At 58.8% G+C, this 27,800-nt stretch overlaps 1 protein-coding gene across 7 annotated transcripts in view; it reads left to right on the top strand.

Annotated features, from left to right (window-relative positions):
* TAFA5 (TAFA chemokine like family member 5) overlaps positions 1 to 27,800 on the top strand; it is a 311,243-nt gene that overhangs the window by 130,163 nt on the left and 153,280 nt on the right. For all 7 annotated transcript variants that reach the window (XM_077949082.1, XM_077949083.1, XM_028827577.2 and 4 more), the window contains exon 2: positions 24,860 to 25,009. In XM_077949082.1, the coding sequence (XP_077805208.1) occupies positions 24,860 to 25,009 (150 nt within the window). The remainder of the gene's footprint in view (positions 1 to 24,859; positions 25,010 to 27,800) is intronic.

Raw genomic sequence — 27,800 nt, 5'->3', positions numbered from 1 at the left:
TTTGCAAACATACACGTGACGGGCCTCTGGAGGTGGGGAGTGGTGGCCGAGGCCCTGTGATGCTGAGAGCCCACGAGGTCTCGGTGTCACTGGCAATGGGGAGAGGCCTCGGCCCAGAGCAGGGCTGCTTCTGTAGGCCTCTGAGGCTGGCACAGTTTGCGCCTCTGGAGGTGGCTGGACCCCTGCCTGTGTTTCTGTTTTCTCTTCCTAGATGAGGAGTTTGGGCTCTTGCTGGCTAGTGAGGCTGAGTGGGGATGGTGTCCGAAGCCAGGGCCCAGGTATTTCTTGAAGCATCCGTTCCAGAACGAGTTCTCACAGCAGCAGAATCCCGACAACATGCCTTCCCTTCTCCTGCACCGAGTGGGAGAAGCTGAAATCACCCTAGAGCCCAGGAGTGCATGAGAACCCAGGGGTACCAGGGGCCAACCTTGATACCATGTGGCATTCAGGATCAGAAGCTCCCAGAGTCCCACTGATTGTTCTGTCCCCAAAATATTTATGGAGCCATGTTTCAGTGACCTAGAGGGGAGGGATACCTAGGACAGGGAGTGACTGTTTCACATGGTGGGCAGGCCCTGGGCACCTCGGCGGGCCTGGCCGGGCACCTGCCCATGTTGCAGAAAAGAATCTGCAGCAGACTCTTGTTAGAAAACGGCAAGGAAGGCTCCACTGGAGACTCTTGCAGTGGGGAGAGATTGCACTCAGCTGCCTTACGGCGGGGGACTGGGGATTTCTGGAGTGAAGAGTGGAGAGAAACCACTCAGGAGCTGGGCTTGGTGTCAGGAGGAGGAAGAGGAGTTGGAGCAGACATGGAGGGGATCTCAGCTGGCCGAGGGTGAGGCTCTGCCCAGAAGAGGGCTGGGAGGAGCCTGACCAGAGTCACACCTGGAGGGAGTCCTTGTCACCTGCATGGTACAACGCTGTGGATATTTGGAGAAGGGCGCAGCTGTAGGAGGATTCCCGGAGGAGGTGGTGTCAATGTGGGACAGCCCACGCTGCAGCCTCAGTTGTGTGGCCGTCTCTGCCAACAGACCGGCCCCGCACCCTGACTCGGTGTGTTGGCTGCCTCTTTGGAGTCCTGTCGACAGGTGTGAACAGGGCCCCCGTGGGGCTCGGCTGTGTGGACAGGGTCCCCTTCCCACCTGGGATTGCCCGTGACAGCCAAGCATGCTACTGGTGGGCGGGGACCCCATGCTCACTTCCTTGGCCTGTGGACACTTCGCTCCATTCACCGCGTGGTTTTCCTCCCCGGAAGGTCGTAACTCCAGACGGCCCTCTCCGTCTCTCTGTAATTCCCCAGAAGAAGGCGAGCTTGGCCCTGCAGCAATGTGTTCTGTGGGCTGCAGGGGGTGGCGGGGGTGAGCCCGAACTGCTGCTGTCGCCTTTGACCTTGCAGGATGCCCTGACGGCGGTGGGTTGGAAGAGCACGGTTTCACCAGCAGGCGCAGCCTGTTGCATGGCCCTGCGTGGTGACCTGTGGGATGGGACATAGCCCATGAGCACAGCCTGTTGCTGGTGTGTGACCCTGTGCAGTGACCTGTAGGACAGGACGTAGCCCGTGCTGTGTTCGTGACTGGTATCTGTATCACCTTTTGAGCAGGTGTCTTGGCCAGGTTCCTGGCGTGGGTTGGTGGAGGAAGGGGGTGGCTCATCGCCGAGTGCCAGGCTGATGCGAACTTCCCGGGGCTCAGCATCTTTCTTGGAACACCTGCAGACAGGTGTACGGGAGGAAGAGCCAGCAGGCCCAGCACACCCCATTTAATCGCATCAGAGCGTGGCATGGCGGCCCGAGGCCTCTGCTGGGCTCCTCACCGTGCAAGTCAGAAAGCCTAGTGCCCTTCGTGTTTCCTACAGATATTTGAACAGACCTTGGTCCATTTTCTTGGGAAAAATTTTAGATTTATAGAAAACTTGAAGACAGTTCAGAACGTTCCCATATACTGTGCACCTGCTTTTCACCTAATAATTACCAGTAGGACATTTTAATATTCGTATACATGTTTGTTACAATTAAAGAACTGGCATGGGCTTGTCATCTTCAGCTACAGTTTGTGTGGGATCCAGAATTCCTTAGTTTTGTCCTTTTTCTGTCTGAGATCCCATCCAGGATCCCACGTGATATTGTTAGTTGTCACGTCTGCTAGGACCCCTCTTGACTCTGACCATTGCTCAGACTATCTGTATTTTTCACGACCCTGACAGTTTTGAGGAGTGAAGTCGGGTATTTTACTAAATGACCCTCTTTTGGAATCTGACGCTTTTCCCATGATTAGACCCGGGCTGTGGGTGTTTGGGAGGAAGATGCCAAAGTGAAGTGCCCCTCTTGTCACATCCTATCAGGGGCATCCGCTGTCAGCAGTGTCAGGTGCTTGGCCCTGAGCACCTGCCTGGGGTCGCGTGGGTCAGGTTCCTGCCCCGCGAGGTCGCTCTTTCTCCCATAGGCTGTTCCTTGGAAGGGCGTCTCTAGGCACAGCGCTCACTTACAGAGGGCGAGGGACAGGCCGCCTCCTCGAGCGGGGCACATCCACTCTTCTTGGATTCTTCAGCACTGGGGACGTGCGTTTTCTCCCCATTTCATAATCGATTCAGTCACCCTCACTGTTGATATCAGTGTGGACTGATAGATGCGTTTGTCCTTTAGGCTGTGATCCAGGGCTGCTTTATTTACCGGGTTGCCAGGTGCATTAGCTCTGGCCATGGGCGCTCCCCCCGGCACTGGTGGGCTCCGTTGGCACAGTTCATCAGTGACTGCGTGTTTCAAGCATTTCTTCACTTTCTGGCACCACCAGCGACTCCTGGTTCATCTTGTCTAGCTCCTGCCCTAGTCTCAGAAACAGCCATTTCCCTTGGGCGTGTGGTTTCTTTCATCACAGAGTAGTATTAGAAACCTAGGTCTTGGCTGCGTGCGGTGGCTCACGCCTGTAATCGCAGCACTTTGGGAGGCAGAGGTGGGCGGATCACCTGAGGTCTGGAGTTCAAGACCAGCCTGGCCAACTTGGCAAAAACCCTGTCTCTACTAAAAATAAAAAATAAATAAATAAATAAAAAATAGTCGGTGGTGGTGGCAGGCACCTGTAATCCCAGCCACTCGAGAGGCTGAGGCAGGAGAATTGCTTGAACCCAGGAGGCAGAGGTTGTAGTGAGTCAGATTTGCATCACTGCACTCCAGCCTGGGAAACAGTGAGACCCTGTCTCAAAAAAACAGAACAAACAAACAAAAAACAAAGAGAAAAAAAAAGACCTTGGTCTTGGCATCCAGCATCCTTGTTGCTAATGGAGTGTCATTCGTTGTTTCCGAGCCTTCATGACTGACAGAGGGAGGAGACGCATGAATGTGTAGGATCCACCCATCTATTCACAGCCCTGAATACGCCCCTGTAACCACCGTATCCACGTCGAGGTTAAAGCGGAGTTCACGCGGGCGTCTCCAACTCTGATCACCACGCTGTGGATTATTCTAGCCCCTTCCCCTTGCCTGTCGGTAAATTCACACTGCAACAGTGAGAAACTGGCCGCCACCGGCCACTGGCCATGCAGCTCACTGTTCAGTTCAAGTGTCCGTGTCCGTGTATAGCACTGTGGCAATCCTGAGTCTGTATCCTACAGGAAACACCTTTATCAACTGATGCACAGTGAGCTTACGATCAGGTCCTTTTGCTTTTACTCTTACAGATCTCACCCCTTTCCAGAATCGTGCGGACGAGCTCCTTTTCTCCCCAGCTCCCTCAGAGAGGTTGTTTTTCACACATTTACAACACAGATGCTCCCAGCGCCAGATAAAGTCCTGCCTGGAATGCCCAACCTAGTAAATGATCTTTTAAATGTGCATAGATTGAAGTTCACTCTTTAGCAGAATCGTGGGGGTTTTGGCAAATGCATGACGCTGTGTGTTCCCCATCACAGCATCCTACAGAATAGTTTCTCTGCCCTAAAAATATCCTGGGTCCAACTATTCATTCCTTTCTGTTTCCCCCCAGAATCCCCGACAACCACTGCTCCTTTGACTCTCTCCGCAGTGTTATCTTTTCCAGAGAGTCACGGAGTTGGATCCATAGTGCGTGCAGCCTTTTCAGGCTGTCTTCTTGCACTCGGCAGTAAGCGTTTAAGGTTTCTGCGTGTCTCTTGTGGCTTGGCAGCATCTCGTTGTTCAGATTCCACTGTATGAACCTGACCACCTTCTGTTTATCCCTATTCACCTATTGAAAAATTTTGTGATTGCTTCCAGTTTGGGGTGATTTGAATAAGGCAGCTATAGACATTCCCACGCAGCTTTCTGTGTGGACAGAAGTTTTCAGATCGATTGGCGAAGTACCCAGGAGTGTGATTTTGGGATCGTATAGTAAGAGTACTTTCTGCCTCGTAAGACGCTGCCAAGCTGCCTTCCAAAGTGGCTGCGTTATCTCGGACCCCCGCCGGCTATGAACGAGCATTCCTGGTGTGCCACAGCCTCGCCAGCATTAGATATTTTTTTGGTTTTTGGAATGGAGCCATTCTAGGAGGTGTGTGGCGGTTACCTCCTTAGTTCAATTTGAAGTTTCCTGATGGCAGAGGATGTTGAGCACCTTTTCATATGCATATTTGCCTTTTTTTTTTTTGGTGAAATGTTCATTCTCATCCTTTGCCCATGTTGTAATTGGGTCATCTGCGCTCGTGTTGTTCAGCTTAAAGGTTTTTGTGTGTGCACTCCAGATAATTCTTCATCACGTATGTGGTTTGCAAATAGCATCTCTCTGTCTGCGGTTTGTCTTTTCATCCTCTTCACAGTGTCTTTGCAGAGCAGATGTTTGTCATGTTAGTAAAATCTAATCTATCGAATGGTTTTCTTTCATACAGTATGCATTTGATGCTTAATCTAAAAGCTCATCCCCCAATTCAAGGTTCCATAGATTTTTCTCCTGTGTTTACTTCTAGAAGTTTTATATTACTGGGTTTCGTCTTTAGGTCTCAGGTCCATTTTGAATTGGTTTTTGTGAAAGTGTGAGGTTGGTGTTTAGATACCGTTTTTTTTCCTTTTTGCCTGTGGAACTTGCAGCTGCTCCAGCCCTGTGCTGAGACCTCCTGTCCTCCGTGGGATTGCCAGTCCTGTGGCTTTGTGGGGGCTCCGTGGACATTGGAAGGATGGCCGCGGGGCCCCTTCCTTCACTGTGGCAGCAGCAACCCCTCTGGTGATCCTGCAGGTTCTTCTGTTTCCTGTAATCTGCCAGGATACACACCAAGGCCAGAAGACATGATTTCCACTCGGCTTGGCATTGGCACCACGTGTGTGTGTCTAAAGAAGGTTAAGCAGAAGAAACCTGATAATAGTTGAATTTTTCTGGAAGTTCAGTCTTTTCTGAACCATCCTGGACCTCCCAAGTTGGCTCCTCCCAAGACAGGAACGTCTGCAGTAAGAGTCTGGGTACAGTGAAGGAGGTGTTGTCTCCATCTCTGTTCCCGGAGCTAGCACGTGCCCAGCAGCTGCAGGTCTGGGGGTGGCAGGGGAGGCAGCCCCACAGGCGCCGAGGATGGAGAAATGCGTCAGTACCCAGAGGCCGCCGCATGCAGGCTGGGCCAGTGCCAGGGTTCGCGACGGCGCACGCAGAGTGCCTGTGATGCTGCTGGTGGTTTTTGTGAATTGTGACACAGCCCTGCCCCCCAGGTAGCTCCATCCTGCTGTGCTTGGAGAGCAGGCAGCTGCAGAGAGGCCGAGCAGCTTTCTTAACGGGGGCGAGTAGCAGGATGGAAACTGCAGCCTTTGTCGTGGGAGACTCCATCCTGTTGGACCCAGCAGCCTCCTTTCTTGGCTCATCCAAAATGAGGCACTAACACCCTGAGTGCAGCTGAGGCAGGACCCTCCGTGTCTGTCCCTGACCCACGCCTGGGCTGGTGTGGAGGCTGCAGGGAGTAAGGGCCTCAGGGCCATGGCCAGGACGAGGGGGAGGGAGGCACAGGCCTGGCCTGGGCACTGAGGCTGTCCATGGAGCCCGTGTTAGGCCGACCTCAGCGACACATGCCAGCAAGGACGGGGGGGTTGCATATTCTCCAGATGCTCCCAGGTGACCCAGCAGGCAGGTGTGTGCACTCACCTTACTCCCACAGTCCAGGCAGGGAAACGGAGGCTCGGTGCCGGGGAACCCTGCCTGGAGTGGAAGTTGCCATCCTGGTCAGGCTGGGACCTGCTGTCTCTGCAAGCCAGGCTGGGGTGGGTATAGGACGTGACTCTGCTGGCTCTGAGGTCTGGCCTGAGGCTCTGGTGGGTCCTTGGAGTTGAGGTGGACTTGGGAGGTGACGCAGCTGGCAGGAGGGCGGTTGCGGGGCATTTGGCAGCACAGGCTACCACGTTCCACCTCTTCACAGGCCCAGGCCAGGCTCGTAGGGACAGGGGGAGGCTGGCTGCTGCCCCACAGGACCCAGCTTGTTGGGGTTTCAGAGGAGCCCCCGCCTTGGCACACTCTCCATGCCAGCCCCAGCCCCTCCTGCTTCCTGGTCATCGCCCCCTTTGCCTCTGGAGTGTGGCCTTCTGCCCTCCCCTGCTGGGGTCCCGTAGGTTCCAGGCCCAGAAGATCTCTCCTGCTCAGATCATGTCACCGATCGCAGCTTCCTCTGCAGGTGCCCAGGTGCCCTGTGCCTGGCTTTTCTCCCAGGCGGGATGCCAGATCTGCTAAGGAGGGCACAGAAGGGCTTGCTCTCTGTGCAGCCACAGGGGCCTTTGCCACCCCCTCCAGGAGAGGCGATGCTTGGACCTGGTGAGCTCCCAGATGTGCTGTTGAGCTGGAGGAGCTTAGAGAAGCAGAGCTGCTGTGCCCTGTGTCCCCCCTGGAGCCAGAGACAGGGCATGGCTGTCTCCGGGAGGATTTTAGGCCCCTTGGTGGGGTGTTTCTCCTTAAGACAAATAGCCACTGCTGCACACAGCTCTGTGGCCACCCACAGTTATGGGAAGGATCAGACACGTCGGCGTGTTTGCCAGTCCTTACATGTGCCAGCCTCCCGCAAGGTAGAAGGCGTCAGGTTAATTAGGAGGCGGCACCTGGGGCTGTGGGTGGGGTCTGGGCGCGCAGGCGCACGGCGTGACCGAGAAGTGCAGAGCCCGGCGCCGTTTCTCTGAGGCCTGAGTCAAGTGGCGAGGAGAGGAGCTGCGAGGGCCACAGCACACTCGCGGCTGCCGGGCGGAGAGGAAGCCCTGGGCCCTCTGCAGGCCCTGCCGGTGGCCTCCTGAAGGAAGGGACCCACCAGACCGGTGCTCTGGGGTCCCAGCGGCTCCCCTCGAGGTAGGCTGCACTTAAGCAACGCTCGCTTGAGGGCCGGGCCTGCTGAGGTTCTGTGCTTCAGCCCCATGTAGGCCCTCCCACCCTCAGGGCCTGGCCCTGGGCAGACTCTCCCCTGCTTGCTCAGCTCACACACCCTCTCCCAGGCCTCCCATCCTCCAGCTAAGGAAGGAGGGACAGAGCCGGAACAACCCAGTGGTCCCTCCTCGTCCTGGCCTTGGCACCCCGGGGCCTCGGGAATGGGACACTGTGGAGCACAGCTGAGCCCATAGCTCTGCCTCCAGGCAGCCCTCCGGATGCCCTGCAGCTCGCAGCTCCCTGGGCCCCAACCCCTGCTGCTGCTGGTTTTGCTAAGTCCACCTCATTCCTGTGTTCCTCATGCCTAGAAATGGTCTGAAAGACACGTGCATCCTCTTAAGACTGGGGTGGGAACATGTGGTAAACGCTGAGGAGTCACAGGTGTGGGCCACGCTGCATGGTCTCAACTAGGAACGGTTTTGCCCCTTGGGACATTTGATGATGTCTGGGGACAGCTGTGCTTGTTCCAATGTGGGATGCATGGGACAGTCCCCAGTGCAGAGACCCAACTCTGTGTCCACATCGCCACCGCAGGAAACCCTGGGATTCTTGGGACGGTCCCTAGCACAGATTCCCAGCCCTGAGTCCCAGCCCTGACGTCCACATCGCCCCCGCAGGAATCCCTGGATCACGGCCCCCCGGATGGGAGAGGGCAGATGACACCCGGCAACGCTGAGTGTCCTCCCGGCAGAGGTGTGCATGCGCCTGGGAAATTGGAGCTGAGCTGGGGTCATGTCCTTTAAAACCTCTTGGGCTCCAGTGTTGGCCAGGGATCGCTGGGTCACCCTGCAAGCTGCATAGAGAGCCAGCTCAGAGAAGCCAGTCCCGGCCTGGCAGGAACTGACCCGACTGGGGTGGGGGACGAGCAGGTGCAGTGGGAGGCTGCAAATTCCAGATTCTCTAAATAGGGGGCTCTGCTTGCAGAACGGGGGCGGGGGATGAGCAGGTGGAGTGGGAGGCTGCAAATTCCAGATTCTCTAAATAGGGGGCTCTGCGTGCAGAACTGTGCTGGGCGTCTCTAGTTGGAGGAGAGCTCGCTGAATAACATGTCCCCTGTTTGCCCCAAATTACTCCCTGGCCCTGGCACTGACCAGCACAGGATGCTTTGTGGGTGGGGTGGGGAAATTCCGAGAGGGGCAGGCGCCCAGGGCTGGTGACAGGCACAGAGAAGGGGCTGCTTTGCTCCACTGCTGCCTCGGCCCTGGCCTTGGGGAGCACGTGGCCTTTATTTATTGCCTTTGTTGAGTGGGTCAGCGGCATGTGATGACCAGGTGGGGGCTGTTGTGTCCACAACTTTCCAGCCCTGCTCGGGCCCAGGTCAGGTGGCCTTGCCGCCTTACTACGCAGGTGTGTGGGATAATTGGTGGGGCGCCAGGTGGACCCAGTGAGGCGCTAATAATGGGCCTCTCTGTGCAGTGAGTGCCGCTTCCAGAACAATGACAGTGTCCACATCTTCACCGCCCTCCATCAGGGGCTGCCTAGAAGCCACACAGGCTGCAGAGCTGGCTAGCGGGGTCCTGAATCACTGGGGTGATGAACCCCAGGCTCCAGGTGCTGGGGAAGGAAGCTGAGCACTTGGCTGTGGGGCTTCTTTTGTTTCTACCTGAAACCAGCCAGCCAGACCCCCGAGGACAAAGCAAAGTGAGCCCAAATCTGCCCCCTATACCCAGATACTCAGTGCCTCAGGGGCACCTGCGTGGGGGGAGCCCGGCGTGCGTGCTGGCTCTGGGATGTGAGGCCCAGGGTCACTGAGGGCAGGGGAACTCGGCGCATCCTGCAGCCAGGGGCCGGTGCTCTGGGATGCAGTGTGGAGTCCCTCGTCTCCTGCAGGAACATTGCAGAGGGGGTCTGGCTCCCCACTCTGCCCTTTCTAAGGACGGAGCTCCTGGGCCAGGAGGACGCAGGTCTGCAGCTCCTTTGGCTCACCTACTCGAGAGGGTCAGGGGACCGGGGCTGGGATGACCCGCCCTCTCCTGGGAGAGGCAGGCGGCCCTCGGCTGCTCTGGCGTCCCAGCTCCTCTGCCAGGCCAGGCCAGGGTGAAGTGGGCAACTTCAGGCTCCCCTGGCAGGAACTGCAGCCCACCCAGGTGTGCAGTCCCTGGTGGGCAGCCCCACCCAGCCACATACCTTCCAGGAGGGTCATGCTGGACACGCGCCTGCCCAGCCTCTCCAGCAGGGACTGACGTGGACAGGTCTCTGGTGGGAGGGGTTCCTCTGGTGTCCCAGTGCCCCAGCACCAGTGCGGCCCACGCAGGACTCTGAGTGGGTTGCGTGGATCTTCCCAGCCGGGCGGCAGCATCCTCACGCCTGCTGCGAGTGTCTCCCGCCATGCAGTGTGAGGGAGCGCTCTTGGACCAGAGCTCCTGCTGCCTCATTATCCAGATGCACAGCCCCGGCCTCACACCGGCCTCCCGAGCCCCGTGTTAACTGCAGAACAAATTAGCCAGACTCAGGCGCTGGGAGCAGGTTAATTAGTTGCTTTTGCCGAACCACAGCCTTGTGGCTGGATCTCAGGTTGAGAGGACTTAGGGGGAAATCTGACACCCTCCAGGTTTCCTGACATTCGCTAGACATCTCAGAACATAAAGCATCTGCGTGGCAGTGTGGGAAGGACAGCAGGGGGCCTGGGGGGCAGCTGGGATGTGGTCTGGTTTAAATGCAGCTTCTCAGTTCCTGGCCGTGAACGGGTGATGGGACCCCTGAACCCCAGCCCCTGTAAAATGCAGACACGCCTGCCCACCTCCCAGGCAGTACGGGTTGCAGGGCTCCGGCCAGACACACGGCTCGGTGCAGGGAAATCCTGTGTTCCTTCATCACATTGTCCCTGAGTGTTGCGTGAGAACAAGGAATCCACCTTCTCCAGGGCCTAGGCTGGACATTGTCTTCCTAAACGCCGTCTCCCACCTGGGAGTCGGGAGTGGCTGGGGTGCAGGTCTTTCCTGTGGGCCCAGGGAGCCCCCCACATGTGCAGCTTCCTGGCCACCGTCCTCAACCCTTACCACCACGGGCCCTGCCTGCCTCCCACCTGCCGTGGGCCTGCCTGGTGTGGGTTGAGGCTTTTCTGACCAGAGGCAGACGGGTGTTAATCCCGTGGGGTAATTTTACACCGTGAGAAACCCAGTCCAGAGGCAGACGGGTGTTAATCCCATGGGGTAATTTTATACAATGAGAAACCCAGTCCGGAGGCAGACGGGTGTTAATCCCATGGGGTAATTTTATACAGTGAGAAACCCAGTCCAGAGGCAGACGGGTGTTAATCCCATGGGGTAATTTTATACAGTGAGAAACCCAGTCCAGAGGCAGACGGGTGTTAATCCCATGGGGTAATTTTATACAGTGAGAAACCCAGTCCAGAGGCAGACGGGTGTTAATCCCATGGGGTAATTTTATACAGTGAGAAACCCAGTCCAGAGGCAGACAGGTGTTAATCCCACAGGGCAGTTTTACAGAATGGGAAACCCAGGCCACTGCCCTTGCTTTGCCCTGACCCCTTTGGTGCCAAGTTTTGGGGTGGGGTCCAGAGTTACACCCTGAGGTCCACCCTGAAGTCCACTGCGCTGCTGCCTGGCCAGGCTGGGGCCCGGATCTCTGAGCTTGGTGCCTGCTCCCCTTGCGGGGATACTAGGGTGAAACAAGACACACAGAACGTGCCGGGCCCTGGAGAGGCTGCGAGCACCCCGGGGGTTGAAGGGTCCCCTTGGGGAAGCCCCCTGTGGAGACTGTTTTCTGTGTTGGGCATTGAAGGCCCCTGGCCCTGGGAGTTTTTTTCAGTCATGGATGCCTTGGGACCTGGCTGCGAGGGCCCTGACCCCTCCTGGTGAGGGGCAGCAGAGGCTGGCGGCCTCCTCGTCATCCCTGCAGAGAGAATTGAAGGCTCCAGGGCGGTGTCTCTGCAGCCCCAGGCAGAGGCTGGGCTGGAGTGAGGTCACTGCTTGGCCTGCAGAGTTGGTGGCAGGCATAGACTATAGCACTAGAGACCCCCATGGGCCTGCAGCATCCTCAGTTCCACTAGACGGCTGCAGGCGTGCACTTCCTGGGGCTGGGAATGGCGCTCACAGCCGTCCTCAGTCCTGGTCCCTGGTGCAGGGCAGGAGTTCGGCAAGGATGAGTGAGGGTGGGGCCGGGCCCCATGGAGGCGATTCCCAGGGGCTCCCAGGAGCCCGGAGAGCCGGGCTGCCCCCCCTGGGCAGCAAGGAGGAGGCTGGGTCGCCTGGAGGACTCCAGAACCAACCTGAACCCCACGACATTTGCGGGGAATGAACCAGTGAAGGGATGAGGAGGGCACGAATGTTACCGGCCCACCATGGCAGGAAGAGTGTTACAGCCTGGCTGTGGCCTGGGAGGCTGGGCAGGTGGTGGTTGCACAGACATTCCTGAATGCTGGAGAGACGGGGCCCATGCTCCTGCCCCAGGGGCGTGGTGGTAGGCCCGGGTGTGTTTGTGGAATGTTCTTGAAACAATACAGCTTATTTTCAGGGGTCTCACCACCGGTGTGCAGGGCCCCTTCTCTCTGCCCCACCTCCCTCTCTCTCGAGCTCCCTGCTTTGCTCTGTGTCTCTCTTCTCTCTTTTTTTTTCTCTCTCTCTCTCCCCCTGCTTTGCTCTGTCTCTCTTCTCTCCTCTCTCTTTTCTCTCTCTCTCTCCCCCCATGCTTTGCTCTATGTCTCTCTTTTCCCTCTCTCTGCATCTTTCTTGGTGCAGATTCCTCCTGAACAGAGCCAAAAAGGGAGGCTTCTCTAGGGAGCGATTGGTGGGGGTGGCTGGGGGTGTTAGTGGGTCCTGGTGTTTCTGTTGTCGTGACCATGTGAGTCCATTTGTTTAAATGACTTGTGGAAAGTTACATACTAAGTCATTTTTAAAGTGAAGATGAGGATATGGGAGGAAGCCAGAACGTGGAAACGGTGGAATACTGAGAAATTGAATGTTCATTCACAGTGCTGATTTGATTTCTCAGGGGTATCTGTGCCACTGTGTTTATTTCTCACAATCGTGGGTGAGAAGCGGCCCCCTAGGACCTGGGCGAGGCCCTCACGCTTTCCAGGGGGCAGCTTGTCACTCAGAGGGCCTGGGGGTGCAGGGCGTGTTGACGGTGGCACTGCCCTCAGCTGCCCGGTGCACCGACTCAGCAGGTGGGAAGTCATGGCCAGAGGAGAGTCTCCCTTTCCTTGACATTCACTCATTCACTCATTTATTCACTCACTTATTCAATCATTAACTCATTCATCACTCATCACACATTCACTTATTCATTAACTCATTCACTCACTCAATCATTCATTTATTCACTCCTTCACTCCTTTACTCATTCACTCACTCCCTCATTCATTAACTCATTCACTCATTCACTCATTTATTGACTCATTTAGTCACTCATTCACTCATTTATTCACTCCTTTACTCTTACTCATTCACTCATTTATTCACTCCTTCACTCTTTTACTCATTTACTCCTTCACTCCTTTACTCCTTCACTCCTTTACTCATTCATTAATTCATTCATTCACTCATTCACTATTCACACATTCATTCATTCACTGATTCACTCCGTCACTGATTCGCCCACTCAGTCACTGATTCACCCACTCACCCACTCATTGACACATTCAGTCATAATTTACTCAGTCATTCACTCACTCACTGAGTCACTCACTTGGTCACTCATTCATTCATTCATTCACCCATTCACCCTCTCGTTCATCTACTCTCACTCATTCACCCTCTCACTCATTCATTCACTCCCATTCATTCATTCAGTCACTCAGCCACTCCCTCAGCCACTCCCTCATTCACTCTCTCATGCACTCACACGATCCTTCCTTCATCTGCCGTTTGCCAGTCATTCATGAAGTGCAGTCCGTACTGGGCTGGGGGACAGGAAGGAGCAGACCCATGGGGCATCTGGGAGGAGCTTGCTGCACTTTTTGGTTTATGTCCACATCAAAGAGGAAAAGCAAGTCTGGCCCAAAGCAGGGTCCCAGGGAGCCATTTTCCTGAGGTAAGAGGGATCCGCTACCCTGGTCAGGGAGGTGCACGGGCAGTGTCCCCTACTCCACCATCCTGTCTGGGCTGCTCTGGGCCTGGGGACTGGGGCCTGGGGCGTGGGGACGGAGAACACAGAGCATGGCCGGCCTTGTTCCTGGTGTGGCCTGATGCATGTGAACAGAGCTCCATCCACCTAGCACCAGCCAGAGCTAGAGAGCAGGGCCAGCCCCCGGTGTGACCTGATGCATGCCAACAGAGTCTATCAACCTAGCTCCGGCTGGGGCCAGAGAGCAGGGCCAGCCTGTCTCAAGCCAGCCGGGACTGGGCCTGAGAGGTTGACGTGTGCTCGGGCAGCCCGGTGGGCAGGCGTAGCTGGTGGAGGGCACAGCCTCGAGAAGCAGGGACCAGGGTCCTGAGGGCAGGTAGCCCCTGAGGCTGGTTAGGGCCTGGGAGGAGCTGGGGCTTCCCAGCCTTCTTCAGGGCAACCACAGGCTGACCTCCAGCCGCTCTGCCTTCCTGGCTGCCTCTAGCAACCATCTCCCAGTCCCTACCCAGGGGGCCCAGAACCTTGCAGAAGCAGCTCGTCGTCCGTGAGGGCATCCGTCTTCCCCGGCATCACTGCGCGGCGCATTTCAGTGGCTCTTGAGCAGTCCCTGTGTTTCTGTCTTGAACCCTCCATCCCAGCTAAGGGGGACAGAGTCCCACCAGCACTCACCCTTTCCTGGGCATCGCACCCATGCTCTCTCCTGGCCTGGTTCCTTCTGTGTCTGCAGGGCACATTCCCAGACCTCTCCAGGTGCAGCCTGGGAACCCGAGAGAGAAGGAAGGGGCTTCTGCTGGTGGCGCTGGGCGTTTTTGATTCAGTGCCCCGAGGAGCCAACGCAGGGAGCTGAACGGCAGATGCTCTGGCTTGGGTCCTGCGGGGCTGAGCAGCCCCGGCCATTGTTGTAATCATAGCCACTGTTGCCTTTTTATTTGTATTATCGTCTTCTCCACCTGTTTCTGTCGGATTTCACAGGCGGCTCTTGGCACACTTGGCCCAGGCAGAGCTTGGGAAGAGCTGCAGGTCCCAGGCACCTCCCTCCTCCCTCCCAGCCACCCACGCACTTCCTGTGGGCCCTGCTCACATTTGCAGGTCCACAGGCAGTGGCCAGACCGGCCAGGCCACAGGCAGGTGCTCCCGGCAGTGGTGGGAGCCGGCTGAAGATTCCAGAAGGGCCATGGGAGGGGCTGGCCAGTGGGGACACAGGGAGGCGTTGCCGTCAGATGGCCAGGTCACTTCAGTTGATGTTTTCCTGAGATCGTTGACTTTGCTAGCAACGCCAGCATTATATTTCACAACTATGTGAGTGAGGGCAGCCTGGGCCAGCCGCTGGCTGTTCCGTGGGGGGAACCAGGCTTCCATGATCTCCCGCACACGTGTAATTGTTTCTGTTGAAGTCAGACTGTGGCAGAGGAGTTGATTTTGGGATTTAGTAACAAACTCGATTTCACTGTAACCTAAATATTGAGACTGTGATACTCCATCGGATCCTAAAGAGCGCATTTTCTGTGTTTTTAATCCTCATGCTAAGTGTCTAGACGATCCGGGATAAGACTAAACATGAGTCACTTAATTTACGAGTTGGAGCAGAGCTACCTGTGTGGATGGCTGTGACGTGGAGGTGAGGGCTTCTGTTGTGGGGAGAGGAGAGGCTCCCTGGAAATCGCTGTTCCGGCCTCAATGGTGCCCCCACTCGTGGCAGGGCCCTGCTGCCTCCGAACCCCAGGAGCCCCAGGGCTGCTGCCATGGAGCCTGGAGACGGCTGGGCCTGAGGCCTGCAGCTTGGGGTAGAGCTAGTATGGGTGTGGACTGGTACCCTGGCTGAGCAGGAGTCTGGCATCCTCTTCCAGGAGTGACAGGATGAGGCAGCTGTGCCCAAGGAGGACAGCCTCGGTGTAGGGCAGCGTGTAGTCCAGCTGGATGGGACAGGCGCAGGGCCCTGGGAGGCTGAGGCCAGGGCTCTGGACCCTCCTGGCCCCTGCCCCACGGTGTGGGCAGAAGGGGCCAAGTGAGCAAAGCCGGGGTTGCCAGATGATGTTCCTGGCCAGCTGCAGGGGCCCTGGCTGGGGGCTTCTGGGAGAGTGGAAGGGGAGGTGTCTGCAGGGGAGCAGCCTTTCCGAGTCCCTGGCTCTGCCCCCACACCTGCTTTGTCAGGGCACAGACACCTGTATGGTGGACAAGGCACACAGGCCTCCGAACAGGGCCGTGGCTCCTGGGGCGTGCCTGTGTGTGAAGATCTGTGTGTGCGTGTACCTCACTAAATGAGTGTGGCATAGGAGTGCATGTGTGCCTGTGGGGAGTGTGAACTCATGGTGGCGTGTGCACACGTGTGCGTGTGCATATGTGCAGTGCCCGTGCAGCCCAGGCGGCCTGTGACAGGAAGCCTGGCGGGGCTGGTCTCCGCCCCAGAGCTCTGATGTCTCAGCTCAAGAGCGGTTCCTGCTGACCCCTGCTCGTCTGTCTGCCTTTCTTACCTTGTCTCTTGGCCTCAGTCCACACCGACTGGCTAGTTTCACCCACAATAAAAGCAGTAATAATAGTAACCTCCCAATCGATGTGCGGAGCCAGCGTTATGGACAGCAAAGTGCCTTCGCAAACCCTGTGGTACGAGGCAGCCTTGCCAGCCTGAGCTCTGCCGTTATCCCTGCTGGTCTCGCATCTGTAATGAAATCCCGCACCCTCGCTCAGGGGTGTGGTGTATGTGTTTCAGGTGTGTGCACGTGTGTGTGCGTGTCGGGCATGTGGTGTGTCTGTGACGAGGCAGAGTAGAACTCACAGCCTCGTGTCCAGCCCAAGCCATCGACGTCCCCAACGCCTTCCCAGCCACCCCCACCCACCCAGCCCAGCCGAGCGGTTTCCCACGCCAGCGGAAACTCTCCCTGAGGCGTTTCTCCTTCCGGTTTATGAAGAAGTCTCCTTGTGTAACGCCTTGAAAACAGAGCCAAGCACAGATTTGGGACCTGGGATCCTGAGATTGTCCTGCCCAGGGGTCACTGCAGAGGGAGTCTTGTGCTGCTAAACTGACAAGACAGTTACTGAGGACATGATGCAAGGGGCACCCAGGGTGTTAGAAATTGCCCACCTCGAGATTCTCAGTGGCCAAGAGCACTCACCTGCGGGTATGGGGCACTCAGTGAGCATACAGGCGTGTCTTGTCTGTCACCACGCCCTGGCAGTGCCAGTCCAGCTGCTGGCATTATTCACACCTTCTTCCTTGAGAGCTACTCCTACAAAGCGAATGACTGGTCACAGGGTACACGTGTCTTAGACCCCTGACACTACGACCTGGGCCACCACACACAGGCAGCACCCCCGACCCTAAGCCCTGGGTCACCGCACACAGGCGACACCCCTCCCCTGACGCTAAGCCCTGGGTCACCGCACACAGGCGACACCCCGACACTAAGCCCTGGGACACCGCACACAGGCGACACCCCTCCCCTGACGCTAAGCCCTGGGTCACCGCACACAGGCGACACCCCGACACTAAGCCCTGGGACACCGCACACAGGCGACACCACTCCCCTGACGCTAAGCCCTGGGTCACCGCACACAGGCGGCACCCCGACACTAAGCCCTGGGACACCGCACACAGGCGACACCCCTCCCCTGACACTAAGCCCTGGGTCACCGCACACAGGCGACACCCCTCCCCTGACACTAAGCCCTGGGTCACCGCACACAGGCGACACCCCGACACTAAGCCCTGGGTCACCGCACACAGGCGACACCCCTCCCCTGACACTAAGCCCTGGGTCACCGCACACAGGCGACACCCCTCCCCTGACGCTAAGCCCTTGGTCACCGCACACAGGCGACACCCCGACACTAAGCCCTGGGTCACCGCACACAGGCGACACCCCGACACTAAACCCTGGGACACCGCACACAGGCGACACCCCGACACTAAGCCCTGGGTCACCGCACACAAGCGGTACCCCGTGACACTAAACCCTGGGTCACCGCACACAGGCGGTACCCCGACACTAAGCCCTGGGACACCGCACACAGGCGGTACCCCGTGACACTAAACCCTGGGTCACCGCACACAGGCAGCACCCCGATACTAAGCCCAGCTCTTCTGGCCTCATTTCCTCCCAGGTCCCAGCTCAGAGATGGCGCCCATGCAGGTGGGCAAGACAGGCTGAGGACACCGCGTTGCCCCACCCATCACTTGGACACAGGCTGGTCTGTGAGCACTCCCTACGGGAACTCTGGATGGCCCTATGGCGCCTCCTTTTCTCCCTGTTGGGGACCTGCCCCTGGGCCCCACCTTCCCAGTGGCACTGTGGGTCACCTCAGGCCGTCCCCTGCCCTCAGGCCTGCCGGGCCCCTCAGCTGCACCTTGCTTTTGGCCTGACCAAGCACAGAGCTGACATTTGTGGTGGGTAAATATCACCCTTTTGGTCTGTGCCTGTCAAAGTCATTTTGGATCTTCATCCTGTCATCCGTCACATCAGACATCCTCCCAGATCTGTGTCACAGCCTGGCAGGATCACATGGTTTGTCTGTCTGTGCCCCACGGGTGGCAGGAGCTGCTCCAGAGGGACCAGGCTGAGCTCCAGACACCCTGAGGGCCTGTTTCCCGCCAGGGAGGCCCCAGCCTGGCCCCTGAGTGACTCCCTTTGTCACACCTCCTGGAGCCTGGACCTGGTCAGTGACCCCCTGAAGCTACTCCCAGGTGCCCCCACTGTCCCACCAGCCCCCCCCACTGTCCCACCAGCCCCCACCCGGCACCTGGAAGGAGGGGGCACTGCCTGTCTCCTAGACATTCTCCCTGGACCTTCCAGTGACCTGCCCAGCCTGGGTGGTCCCTTGCTTTGAGGACTCTGCAGGGATTTGAGGGGCTTCTGTCATGGCCACCAGTCTGGTCTTCCCTGGGTCCAGCCATGTCCCCTGTCATAACTTGACTCATAAAAACAGAGTGGCTGGACTGGGTCCTGTACCCACCTCTACTCAGTCCACAGCGTCCTTCCCGCCGTTGCCTGCCGGGGTCCCGGAGAGCCGGTGGTCCCAGGGTCTGGGCAGGGCTCTGGGAGTTTGCTGCACAGATACTTTCTTCAGTGCCCTGCCCCTCATCCGCAGGTCCCAGATCGTGACCCCCAGGCCTGTGGCTTCAGCGCTGTGAGCTGTTTCTGTAAAGTTTGTAGGAACCGAGGTGATGCTGGTGCTAGCCTGGGTGGGTTGCGCAGGGCTTGCTGCAGTCCCTGAACCCAGTCCAGCCCATGCCCTGCTGTGCCAGTGCAGCAAATGGGGCCGGCGCCAGGCTTTTCGGCTCTGCAGGCCTCAGGCTCCCAGAGGCCACCAGACCACTCCTCAGTTCCTGCCCTGGGACAGTGGAGGCTCGGCCTAGCCCCCAGCAGGGCTCCCAGACAGGTCTACCATGCAGCTCTGCTGGAGGGTGGAGGGTCCCACGCTGTGTGGGAGCTCAGAGCTGGCGTCTGAGTGGGCATGGGGGCGTGCCAGCACCCACCACCCTCTGCATGCTGACAAGGGACGTGAATGGCCCACAGCCTGCAGAAGCTCCTCCAGCCTGCGTGCCTAGCACAGACGCAGCCTGGGCTCCCTTGGCAACCAAGGCTGGCTTATCTCAGCTGTCAAGTGGGGTATGCTTCTACGGTGGGGCTTTCCCTGGGTCGTGGTCTCCCTTTTTGGCTCAGACACAGCCAGCTGGGCTGGCAGGACAGGACAGGGCAGGGCTGGGCTGTGGGTGATGAGAGGCATTTACCCCGGGGCAGTTTCTTCCAGAGACGGCGGGGGCTCCTAAGTATGCAGGCTCTCCCAGCCATGTGGCTCACAGACAGTGCCCGGCTCACACCTGGCTCTGCCTCTCAGGGGTCTTCTCTGTATGGCACAGAGCTAGGCTGCCTCCCTGATTCAAAGGCCAGGGGACAAGCTGAGAAGTGAGTGGTCTGTCCAGGCTCCCCAGTTGGGGGGGTGTTGGTGGGGGTCTGCCCTGTGGGACATCTTCTGCCTGAAGCTGAGACCGTGGTGGCACTGTGGCCCCCCTGCCGGGGCAGTGGGAACAGTGATCTGTGGTCTCTGGTGGTTCCCTGCTACCTTAGAATTCCAGGTGGCCACATTCTTTCCTCAGAAGGGGGTCTCTGTGAAATGATGCATGACAAACACCACTTACGGAAAGGAGGTTTCCTGTGATCGACCCGTATGCACCCTGACAGAAGGTCAGGTCTGGGGATGTGTTCCGGGAGGGGCTGGTCCTGGGGCTGGAGGGGTGGATTCTTTCTTTTTTAAAATCTCTCTCTCCGACTTCTGATTTTTGCCACACGATGATGTCACTGCCTTTCTAAGAAAACTCCCCCAAAGGCAGCTTTGTTCTTTTCCATTCTGACGGTGGCTGCCCCTCCCCCCCGCACGCCCTCCCCTCGCACACGCGTGTGCACACGGCCTCGCTCCCTGGGAGCCCTCGGCAGGCCCCTGGTCCAGGCCAGCCCAGCGGAAAGGCCACCGGTGGGGGCCTGCAAGGTCCCGCATCCTCTCAGCAGAGACCACTCCCCAAGCACTCTGCCTGGGCTTTGTGGGAGTTGGTGCTGGAGAAGGAATTGTGATTACTTGCTTTATTTTTGAATGTTTTTCCTTCCGGTCTTAAAAGCAATGCAAACTCTTTATTTAAAAACAAAAAGATGAGAGAAGAGAAAGAAACACCATCCCCTATCTCCGAGAAAAGGCTGGCACCGTGGGTGGACCAGCAGCACACTGAGGGGGCAGCCTGGTGGAGGGGCCTGTGCTTTGCTGAGGGCACTAAGCCCTGTGGGGGGGCCTTGCCACTATCCCAGCCCTGCCAGATCCCCAGGGGACCCCAGAACTTCCCAAATGACCTCCTTCTAGAAGCTGGGCAGGTGCAAAGGGGTGGCCTGGGAACCCGGGTCTATCCTGCACCTCCAGACATCAGGACGCCTCCAGGCTCTCACACCCCACAGACAGTCCTGGTGTGGCCTCCCCAGCTCCTGACTCCGGGTGGGCCCATCCTCCCTTCTGAACCCCTGTTTCTGAGAATGAGGTGGTTTTGGAGCTCGTGAGCAGAAGAGCAGTCAGCACTGGATGGCAGCCGAGCATCACCTGGCACTCGGAGCCAGACCCCTGAGTACCCTGTCGCTGCAGCCTGGAGACCAGGCTGGCCAGGACCCCTCCCCAAAGGCCTCGCAGTGGGCAGAGATTGGGGTGTGTGTGGGCATACATACCATGTGAGTGACTCTGTGGTCTGTGTGTGTGGAGTATGTGGTGTGTGGCCTGCGTGGTCTTTCTGTGTGGTATACGCTGACCCACGTGTGTGGATTGTGTGGTCAGTGTGTGTGGTGTATATGGGCACATGTGTGGTCAGTGTGTGGTACATACATTCACACGTGTGTGGGTGTGTGGTGTGTGTACATGCACATGTGTGTGTGAGTCCCGTGTGGTATGAGGGGAACAGCTGTGGGAGAGCCAGGGAGCTCCACTCTGGAGCTCCAGCCACCCTGGCTCTTGGCTGCCTGCCCTGGCCCTGTCAGTAGTCCCAGAAGGAGGTTTTGGGGTCACTCAGGTGTTGGGCTGGGTGTTCTCATTTGGAGAATGGGACCCTGGGGTTGGGGTGAGTCCTGGGCCAGCCCCTGGCCTGGCAGAAGCCATCCCTGCCCTTGCATCTACTGCAGGCTCCAGGCATCCACCTGCTGGGGCTGAGCTGAGGGCCACGACAGCCCAGAAAGGCTCAGAGGCACCACGGCCCGGCTGCCACGTGGATCTCAGATGCTGGCCTCCAGCACCATGGGAGAAGAACGTGTGCTGTTGAGGCTGCCCAGTGCACAGCTCGCCATGGCGCTCTGTTACGCAGGAAGCTCCTGCACAGCCCTGACGCCTCCTCTAGGAAGCCTCCCGGTGGCCGCAGGGCAGGGATGTAGGGGTGGCTTTGTTTCAGGGCTCAGTACCATCTTGTCCACATAATTTGGTTCGAATTGTGTACCTGAGGACTGAGAGTTTGGTTGGCCGTGGCTGGTTTGGGGGCCGCCTGGGTGAGGGTGAACTGGGATTGGAAACCCTCCAGTGCACCTTGGTGTGGCCCTGCCCAGTGTGTGGCACCTGTGCCCCTTACAGAGGAGGAGGGCAGCTAGGAGGGACAGCGGCTTGCCCGGGGCACTGGCCATGCCAACACCCTGGCCGGTCAGGTAGCGCCTGAGGGGTGGGCTGTGTGGTTGGTGACTTAGTCAGTGACCAGGCTCAGCAGCAGGGCGAGCAGGCTGTCTCAGGCTCAGCGGTACCCCCACCACTGCTGTGGCCGTCTCCCCATGGCACCAGCTACTGTGCGTGGATGATTCCAGAGAACTGCCTCATGCTGGGCCCTGCCGCAAGGAGGCAGGTGGCCCTGGGGTGGCCTGGACACCGTGAGTCTCTGCTGGGGCTGATGTTAGAGGGAAGGGTCTGGGGTCAAGGCGGCGGCAACGCAGCCTGGAATAGTGGAGTGGCCCAGAGCCAACCTGCAGAGCTTAACACAGCAGCCGGGGACCATACTCCGATCATAGCGACTTCTGCATAAATCACCACGTAAGGACGTGTGCTCGGGACCCGCCCAGATGCGTGCTACTCCGCGGCATGGCTTTGACGCAGTCACCGCTGTTATCCGGAGAGAAGCAGCACCTCATCCTCCCGGATGCTCTTTCCCCGCGGTATTTACTCATCCACTCCTTCACTTGTTCATTTGGTATCTCCCTTTTCTGGGAGAAGTGTGTAATTTTGTGTGCATTTTGCCCTCCCCACAGCCTTCGGGGAGGTGGCCCCGACAGGGCAACCAGGGTTTTGCTCATCGTGGGAGGGGCTTGGTGGTGGGGTTGGTTCACAGTCCCAGGGGAGGCCCCTGCTGCCCCAGCATCCTTCCTGTGAGCTCATGCCACGTGCACCCCGCAGCCATGCACCGGCCATGGCTCAGCAGGCCCCTATGCACTGGGCTCTGCAGCCAGGCCTGGGCCACCTTGGACAGCTCCATGCCCTGCACCGTGGGCAGAAGGGGCTGAGGCAGGCCGGTCTGGTGCCCACTGGAGTTGTCCCCTGTGCTTCCTGGTCACAATCAGACATGGGCACTCCCCAGGTTTGAGGACAGCCTGAGCCGTGTTGGGTGTTGGGGTGAGAGAGCTGGACGACCCCTCCAAGTTCCTCCAAGCCACACCCTACTAGTACATGTGACGTCAGCTCTGGCCAGGGTGCTGGGCTGGAGGACCCAGAGGTGACAATTGACAAGGCAGGTGCCGGAGGAGGGGGCGTCTAAGGTTATCGTAGGAGAAAGAGTGGGATGGATAAGGAGGGGCACCCAGGCTGGAGAAACAGCTGCTGGGAAGCGCCCAGGCATTGCCTGCAGGTTCCTCTCTGCAAGGCTGGAATGGCCACCCTTCGTCCCTCATGCACCCACCACGGCTTTCCTCGGAGTCACCTCCCTGCCATCCTGTTGTTCTGAGCCCCCCAGGCAGCCCCCAGACTCTCTGCTGATCTCCACAGGCTGGGAGCCCTGAGTCCGGGCATCTGTAATGCTGCCGCCATCTCCCCCAGGTGGAAGGAGCCGCTGGGGAGGAAACCACACTGTTTTCTCACTGCCGGGGCCGCTGGGGAGGAAACCACACTGTTTTCTCACTGCCGGGGCCGCTGGGGAGGAAACCACACTGTGTTCTCACTGCCGGGGCCGCTGGGGAGGAAACCACACTGTTTTCTCACTGCCGGGGCCGCTGGGGAGGAAACCACACTGTGTTCTCACTGCCGGGGCCGCTGGGGAGGAAACCACACTGTTCTCACTGCCGGGGCCGCTGGGGAGGAAACCACACTGTGTTCTCACTGCCGGGGCCGCTGGGGAGGAAACCACACTGTGTTCTCACTGCCGGGGCCGCTGGGGAGGAAACCACACTGTGTTCTCACTGCCGGGGCCGCTGGGGAGGAAACCACAGTGTGTTCTCACTGCCGGGGCCGCTGGGGAGGAAACCACACTGTTCTCACTGCTGGGGCCCCAGGGTGCTGCACAGGGGAGGGCTTGCAGCAGGCGCTCGTTACCTGCTCGGAGGAAGGAGTGAGGCAGCCAGTGAGTGGACATCCAGGTGGTTCCAGGGAGCAGGTGTCCACGTGGAGCTGGATGGCAGGGGACCTGTCACTCACCATTCAGGGTGGATTTGGGCAGCACTGGCTGAGGGACAGGCTCCATCCTGCCCTGGGGGTGCTGGGTTTTCATCTTTACCTGGAGCGCGGGCACTGTCTTTATCTGTCAGTGTTAACATCTGGCCGTGATTGGCGGTGGCCGTGCCGCGTTTTACCAGCAGAGTGGCGTCTTAGATTCCATGGGTTGATTTGCAGGTAGAACTTCCTGGTGTTTCACCTTCCCGCTCCCGAGACGCCCGGGCTGCCGGCCCCTTGCAGAGACAGCCTTCTCCTTGGAATTTAGGGGATGTGGAGGGGGCAGCGAGGAAAGCCAGGGAAATTATTTATGCTGGCACCTTTGGAAGAAATGTGCCCCTCTCTGTACCACAGGTGATCTCAGACCCTGACTCTGCCCCCAGGGTCCTTCCCGCCTACCTCCTGCCCCATGGGGTGTCTGTAATGTGGGGAGCAGAGGTGGTATGACGAGAGATCAGGGATGCAGGGGTACCCCTGTGGGAGCCTGTCCACGACACCCATGGGTGATGGGTGTCTGCACAGCACATCCATGAAGCTTGGGTGTACCTGTGTCTGCATGGGCACGTGCACCCCTGGGGAGCATATCCTCATGTGCTGCTAGTGAGCCTGGGCCCCCTGGCCTTAGTGTGCTCATACCTGGGTGGCACCCGTGTAAACCTGCATGCCTGTGGCTCACTCCAGGGGTGTGGTGTGTGCACATCTGTGCCTTGTGTGCGGCCATGTGTGCCTGTGTGCATATATGTACATGCACATATGTGTGTGGGGGCATGCACGGCACTGTGGGAGGGCAGAGGAAACCCTGAACGCTTTGGCATTGATACACACAGTGGTGCCTGCCTGCTCATGCCTCTGTACCCAGGCGGGGATGGCAGTTCCTCCCTGGCAGCGTGGCTGGTTCCACACAGCCTTTGACAAGCCTGAGAGGGGGTCTGACCTGTTTTCCGGCTCCAAAATGCCATGCCCTGGGTCCAGTGTGCTGGCGCTTGGGGATGGAGACCAAGCACTGTGCCTCGTAGAGCCCGGCTTCCCTCCAGCAGCGCCTGATTGTGTGCAGGAGAGCCAGCTCCCTCCTCGTGATCCGAGCCTTTCATTTCCGCGCGTGACAAAGATGGGGCTGCGTTTAATTTCCTGTCTGCCAAGGCAGTGCTGCCTGAACGCCAGGCTGTGCACAGGGTGGAGGTCGCCGACTTGACCCAGCTCTGGCTTCCATCGAGCGCTCCTTGCTGGCAGCCTTCGAGGTGCTTTCGGACGCTCCCTCTGAGTGAAGCGGTCTCCCTGCCCTGTGGCCTGGCCGCCGGGGGCCCCTTGGTGGGTGGGCTCTGGCTATGGGTGTCTGTAACGTGTGGCCACTCATTTGCTTCTGCTCCTCTCTGCAGGTCAGCTGGCCGCCGGCACCTGTGAGATTGTGACCCTGGACCGGGACAGCAGCCAGCCTCGGAGGACGATCGCCCGGCAGACCGCCCGCTGTGCGTGTAGAAAGGGGCAGATCGCCGGCACCACGAGAGCCCGGCCCGCCTGTGTGGACGGTAAGCACCTGCAGCCCTGGGACCCCTCCGGGCGCTGAGCGCGGCATCCCCGAGGGTGCCTCTTCCCTGATGCGGCCCCTTCCCTGAAGGTCCCCCTAGGCCTTGGTGTATCCTCAGGTCAGGCCCCTGGCCGTTGGCACAGCTGCTCCCGTGGATGTGTGAGCTCGTGGCTTGGGGACTGGCTGGGGCGCAGTCTCCAGTTCCTGGGGGTGGTCAGGGAGATGCCGGCACCCTGCCTTACTTGCCTGTGTGTGGGGGTCTCTTGCCCGAGGCTGTGGTTCTTTGGTGTTGCCTCTGGGAGAGGAAAAGGACAGCAGAGGGGCCGTCTGCAGGACGGCGAGGTCCCCTGGGTGCTGTTCCGTCGTCTACGTGTGGTCTGGCCGAGGCTGCCAGCGGGACCTGGCTCCTTGTCTCTGGGTCTGACCAGTTCAAGACACTCTCGTGCCTAGGCTCGGGAGGCCACAGCTCCGGCCCCCATGGGCTCTGAGCACGTGCAGAGGAGCGCCTGCTGTCAGCTGGTGGTGATCCCCGGCCCCTAGATGTCAAGCTGCTGACAAGCTGCGCTGTGGCTCAGCCTTGCTGGAAAGGGCACTTGGAAAGGGCACCTGCTATGAGGTGGCACAGGGTGGGAGGGGCTGTCCTGGCGCCTGGTGGGAGGCTGTCCGCTGGTAGGGAACTCTGCTGTACATATGCTGTTGCTGACTGTACGGGGAGTGTGGGCTTGACCAAGGTCATTGGAGACTAGCCAGGCTCAGGGGTCAGCGTGAGACCTGGGAACCCCACAGCCGGGACCTCCCCAAGGCCCAGTGTGTCCTGGGAAGGCGTCTGGTGTCAACACCAGCCAAAGGTCAGGGGTGGGCGCGTAGGGCCGGCATTAAATCCAGGCTGCCCGCCCCCCTTGTGACCAGAGTGGGTGGGGAGACCCCTCCCTGGGGCAGATATGGGCACTGCTATGGGCCTAGCCGGCAGCAGCCGTGTGCCAGTCCAGGCAGCCATGGGGTGAAGGAGCCCACGCGGGGTATTGGATGCCTTGGTTCCAGGCGCAGCAGCTTGACCACAGCCCAGGAGAGAGTGCAGGGAGGGAGGGTCCCCTGTGGGTGAGATGCGGAGTCCCCTAGGCGGGGGGCCTGAGGCCACTCCTTGGGGTGGAGAGAAACCAGCATCCCTGAGTGGCAGGCGTAGACTTGAGCTGCTGTGGGGTTGCCCTCGTGCTGCGGCCTGGTGGGGGCAGAGGCCCTGCAAAGCCAGGAGAAGGTAGGGGCAGGGGCTGGGCAGGAGAAGATAGGGGCAGGGGCTGGGCAGGTGGAGTAAGGCCGAGGATATATAGGGGTGTCACTGGCTGGTGGCCCCTCCAGGCCTTGGTGGACTTCAGGGCAGCTATATACGTGGCATCCTGCACTGAACATGGGTGCAGGCATCTTAGGCCGGGTGCAGCGCTCACTGGCCTTCCAGGGACGTGGTGCAGGGACCTGTGGAGATGGGTCCCAGACTCAGCTGGCCCACCCCATGGAGGGCAGACCCCTGCCAGGCTTCCCAGGGCTGGATTTGGAGTCCAGGTTTTCTGACTCTGGTCAAGGGTCCTTTTCTCCCCTGCTGCCCCTGCGGGGGCTCCAGATACCCAACTTCACATCCCACCGACTCTGCCCAGGAGCCCGACGTGGGCAGCCTTGCCCTTGTGCTGTGCTGTGATCTGGAACACGGGGTCAGGGGTAGAGCCTGCTGCTTTGTAGGTGCTGGTGAAGGTCCATGGAGAAGGGATGGGGCGCACAGAGATAGGGCCGAGGTATCCTGAGCACCCCACGGGGGGAGGCGGCTGCACTAGGAATAAGAACGCCCGTGTAAGCCGGACGCAGTGGCTCACGCCTGTAATCCCAGTACTGTGGGAGGCTGAGGCAGGTGGATCACGAGGTCAGGAGTTCAAGACCAGCCTGGTCAAGATGGTGAAACCCCATCTCTACTAAAAATACAAAATTAGCTGGGCGTGGTGGCGTTCACCTGTAATCCCAGCTACTTGGGAGGCTGAGGCGGAGAATTGCTTGAACTCAGGAGGCGGAGGTTGCAGTGAGCCGAGATCGCACCACTGCACTCCAGCCTGGGCGACAGAGCGAGTCTCAAAAAAAAAAAAAAAAAAAAAAAACTCCCAGTATGACCAGGAGAAAGGTGTTCTAATAGGACAAGCCCTTGATCCCCTAAAGCCGGATAGACCCCTCTTGGGGTTCTCAGCAGAGTCAGGGCGTGGTCAGGAGGATGAGGGCTGACGGAGTCACTGAGCTTCCTCCAGGTGTCTCACTGATGAACGTGTCCTAAGACTGTGCAGGAATAGGCCAGGCAGTGAGTCTGCCCCAGGGCCCACTACCTGGACCCCTGACCCCTGTGGCCTTTACAGGAAGGGAGGGAGGGGAGGGGGCTGCAGGCTCTTGGCTGAAGGGAGCGCGCTCTGCCCAGGTTTCAGCCTGTGCACCTCTCCTCCCCGCAGATGCCCTGTGCACCTGGGGGTTGTGTGCACTGCTCAGGTGGGGTACCCGGGAAGAACTCATGGGCCAGGTGGCCTTCCAGCTGAGCCACCTGTCTTCCCTAGACCCTGCAGCCGTGTGCCACCGGCCCTCCTGCCACCAGCCCTGAGGGTTTCTGGGAAGCTCTTTGGCACTTGGGAGGGGGATTGTGGGGCGAGAGGCTGAGCTTGCTGGAGTGGGCTGGAGGAGAGGGGAGCCATCAGAGGCTTCTGGTGCATTTTGAGGACCTGGGGCGGGAGGAGCGGGCCCTGGAGCCTTGTTTTTGTCCTTATTAAAAA

The sequence above is a fragment of the Macaca mulatta genome, chromosome 10, assembly GCF_049350105.2.
Source record: "Macaca mulatta isolate MMU2019108-1 chromosome 10, T2T-MMU8v2.0, whole genome shotgun sequence".
NCBI classification, from domain to species: Eukaryota; Metazoa; Chordata; class Mammalia; order Primates; family Cercopithecidae; genus Macaca; species Macaca mulatta.
The sequence above is the reverse complement of the archived record's forward strand: the minus strand, read 5'-3'. Positions and strand labels throughout refer to the sequence as shown.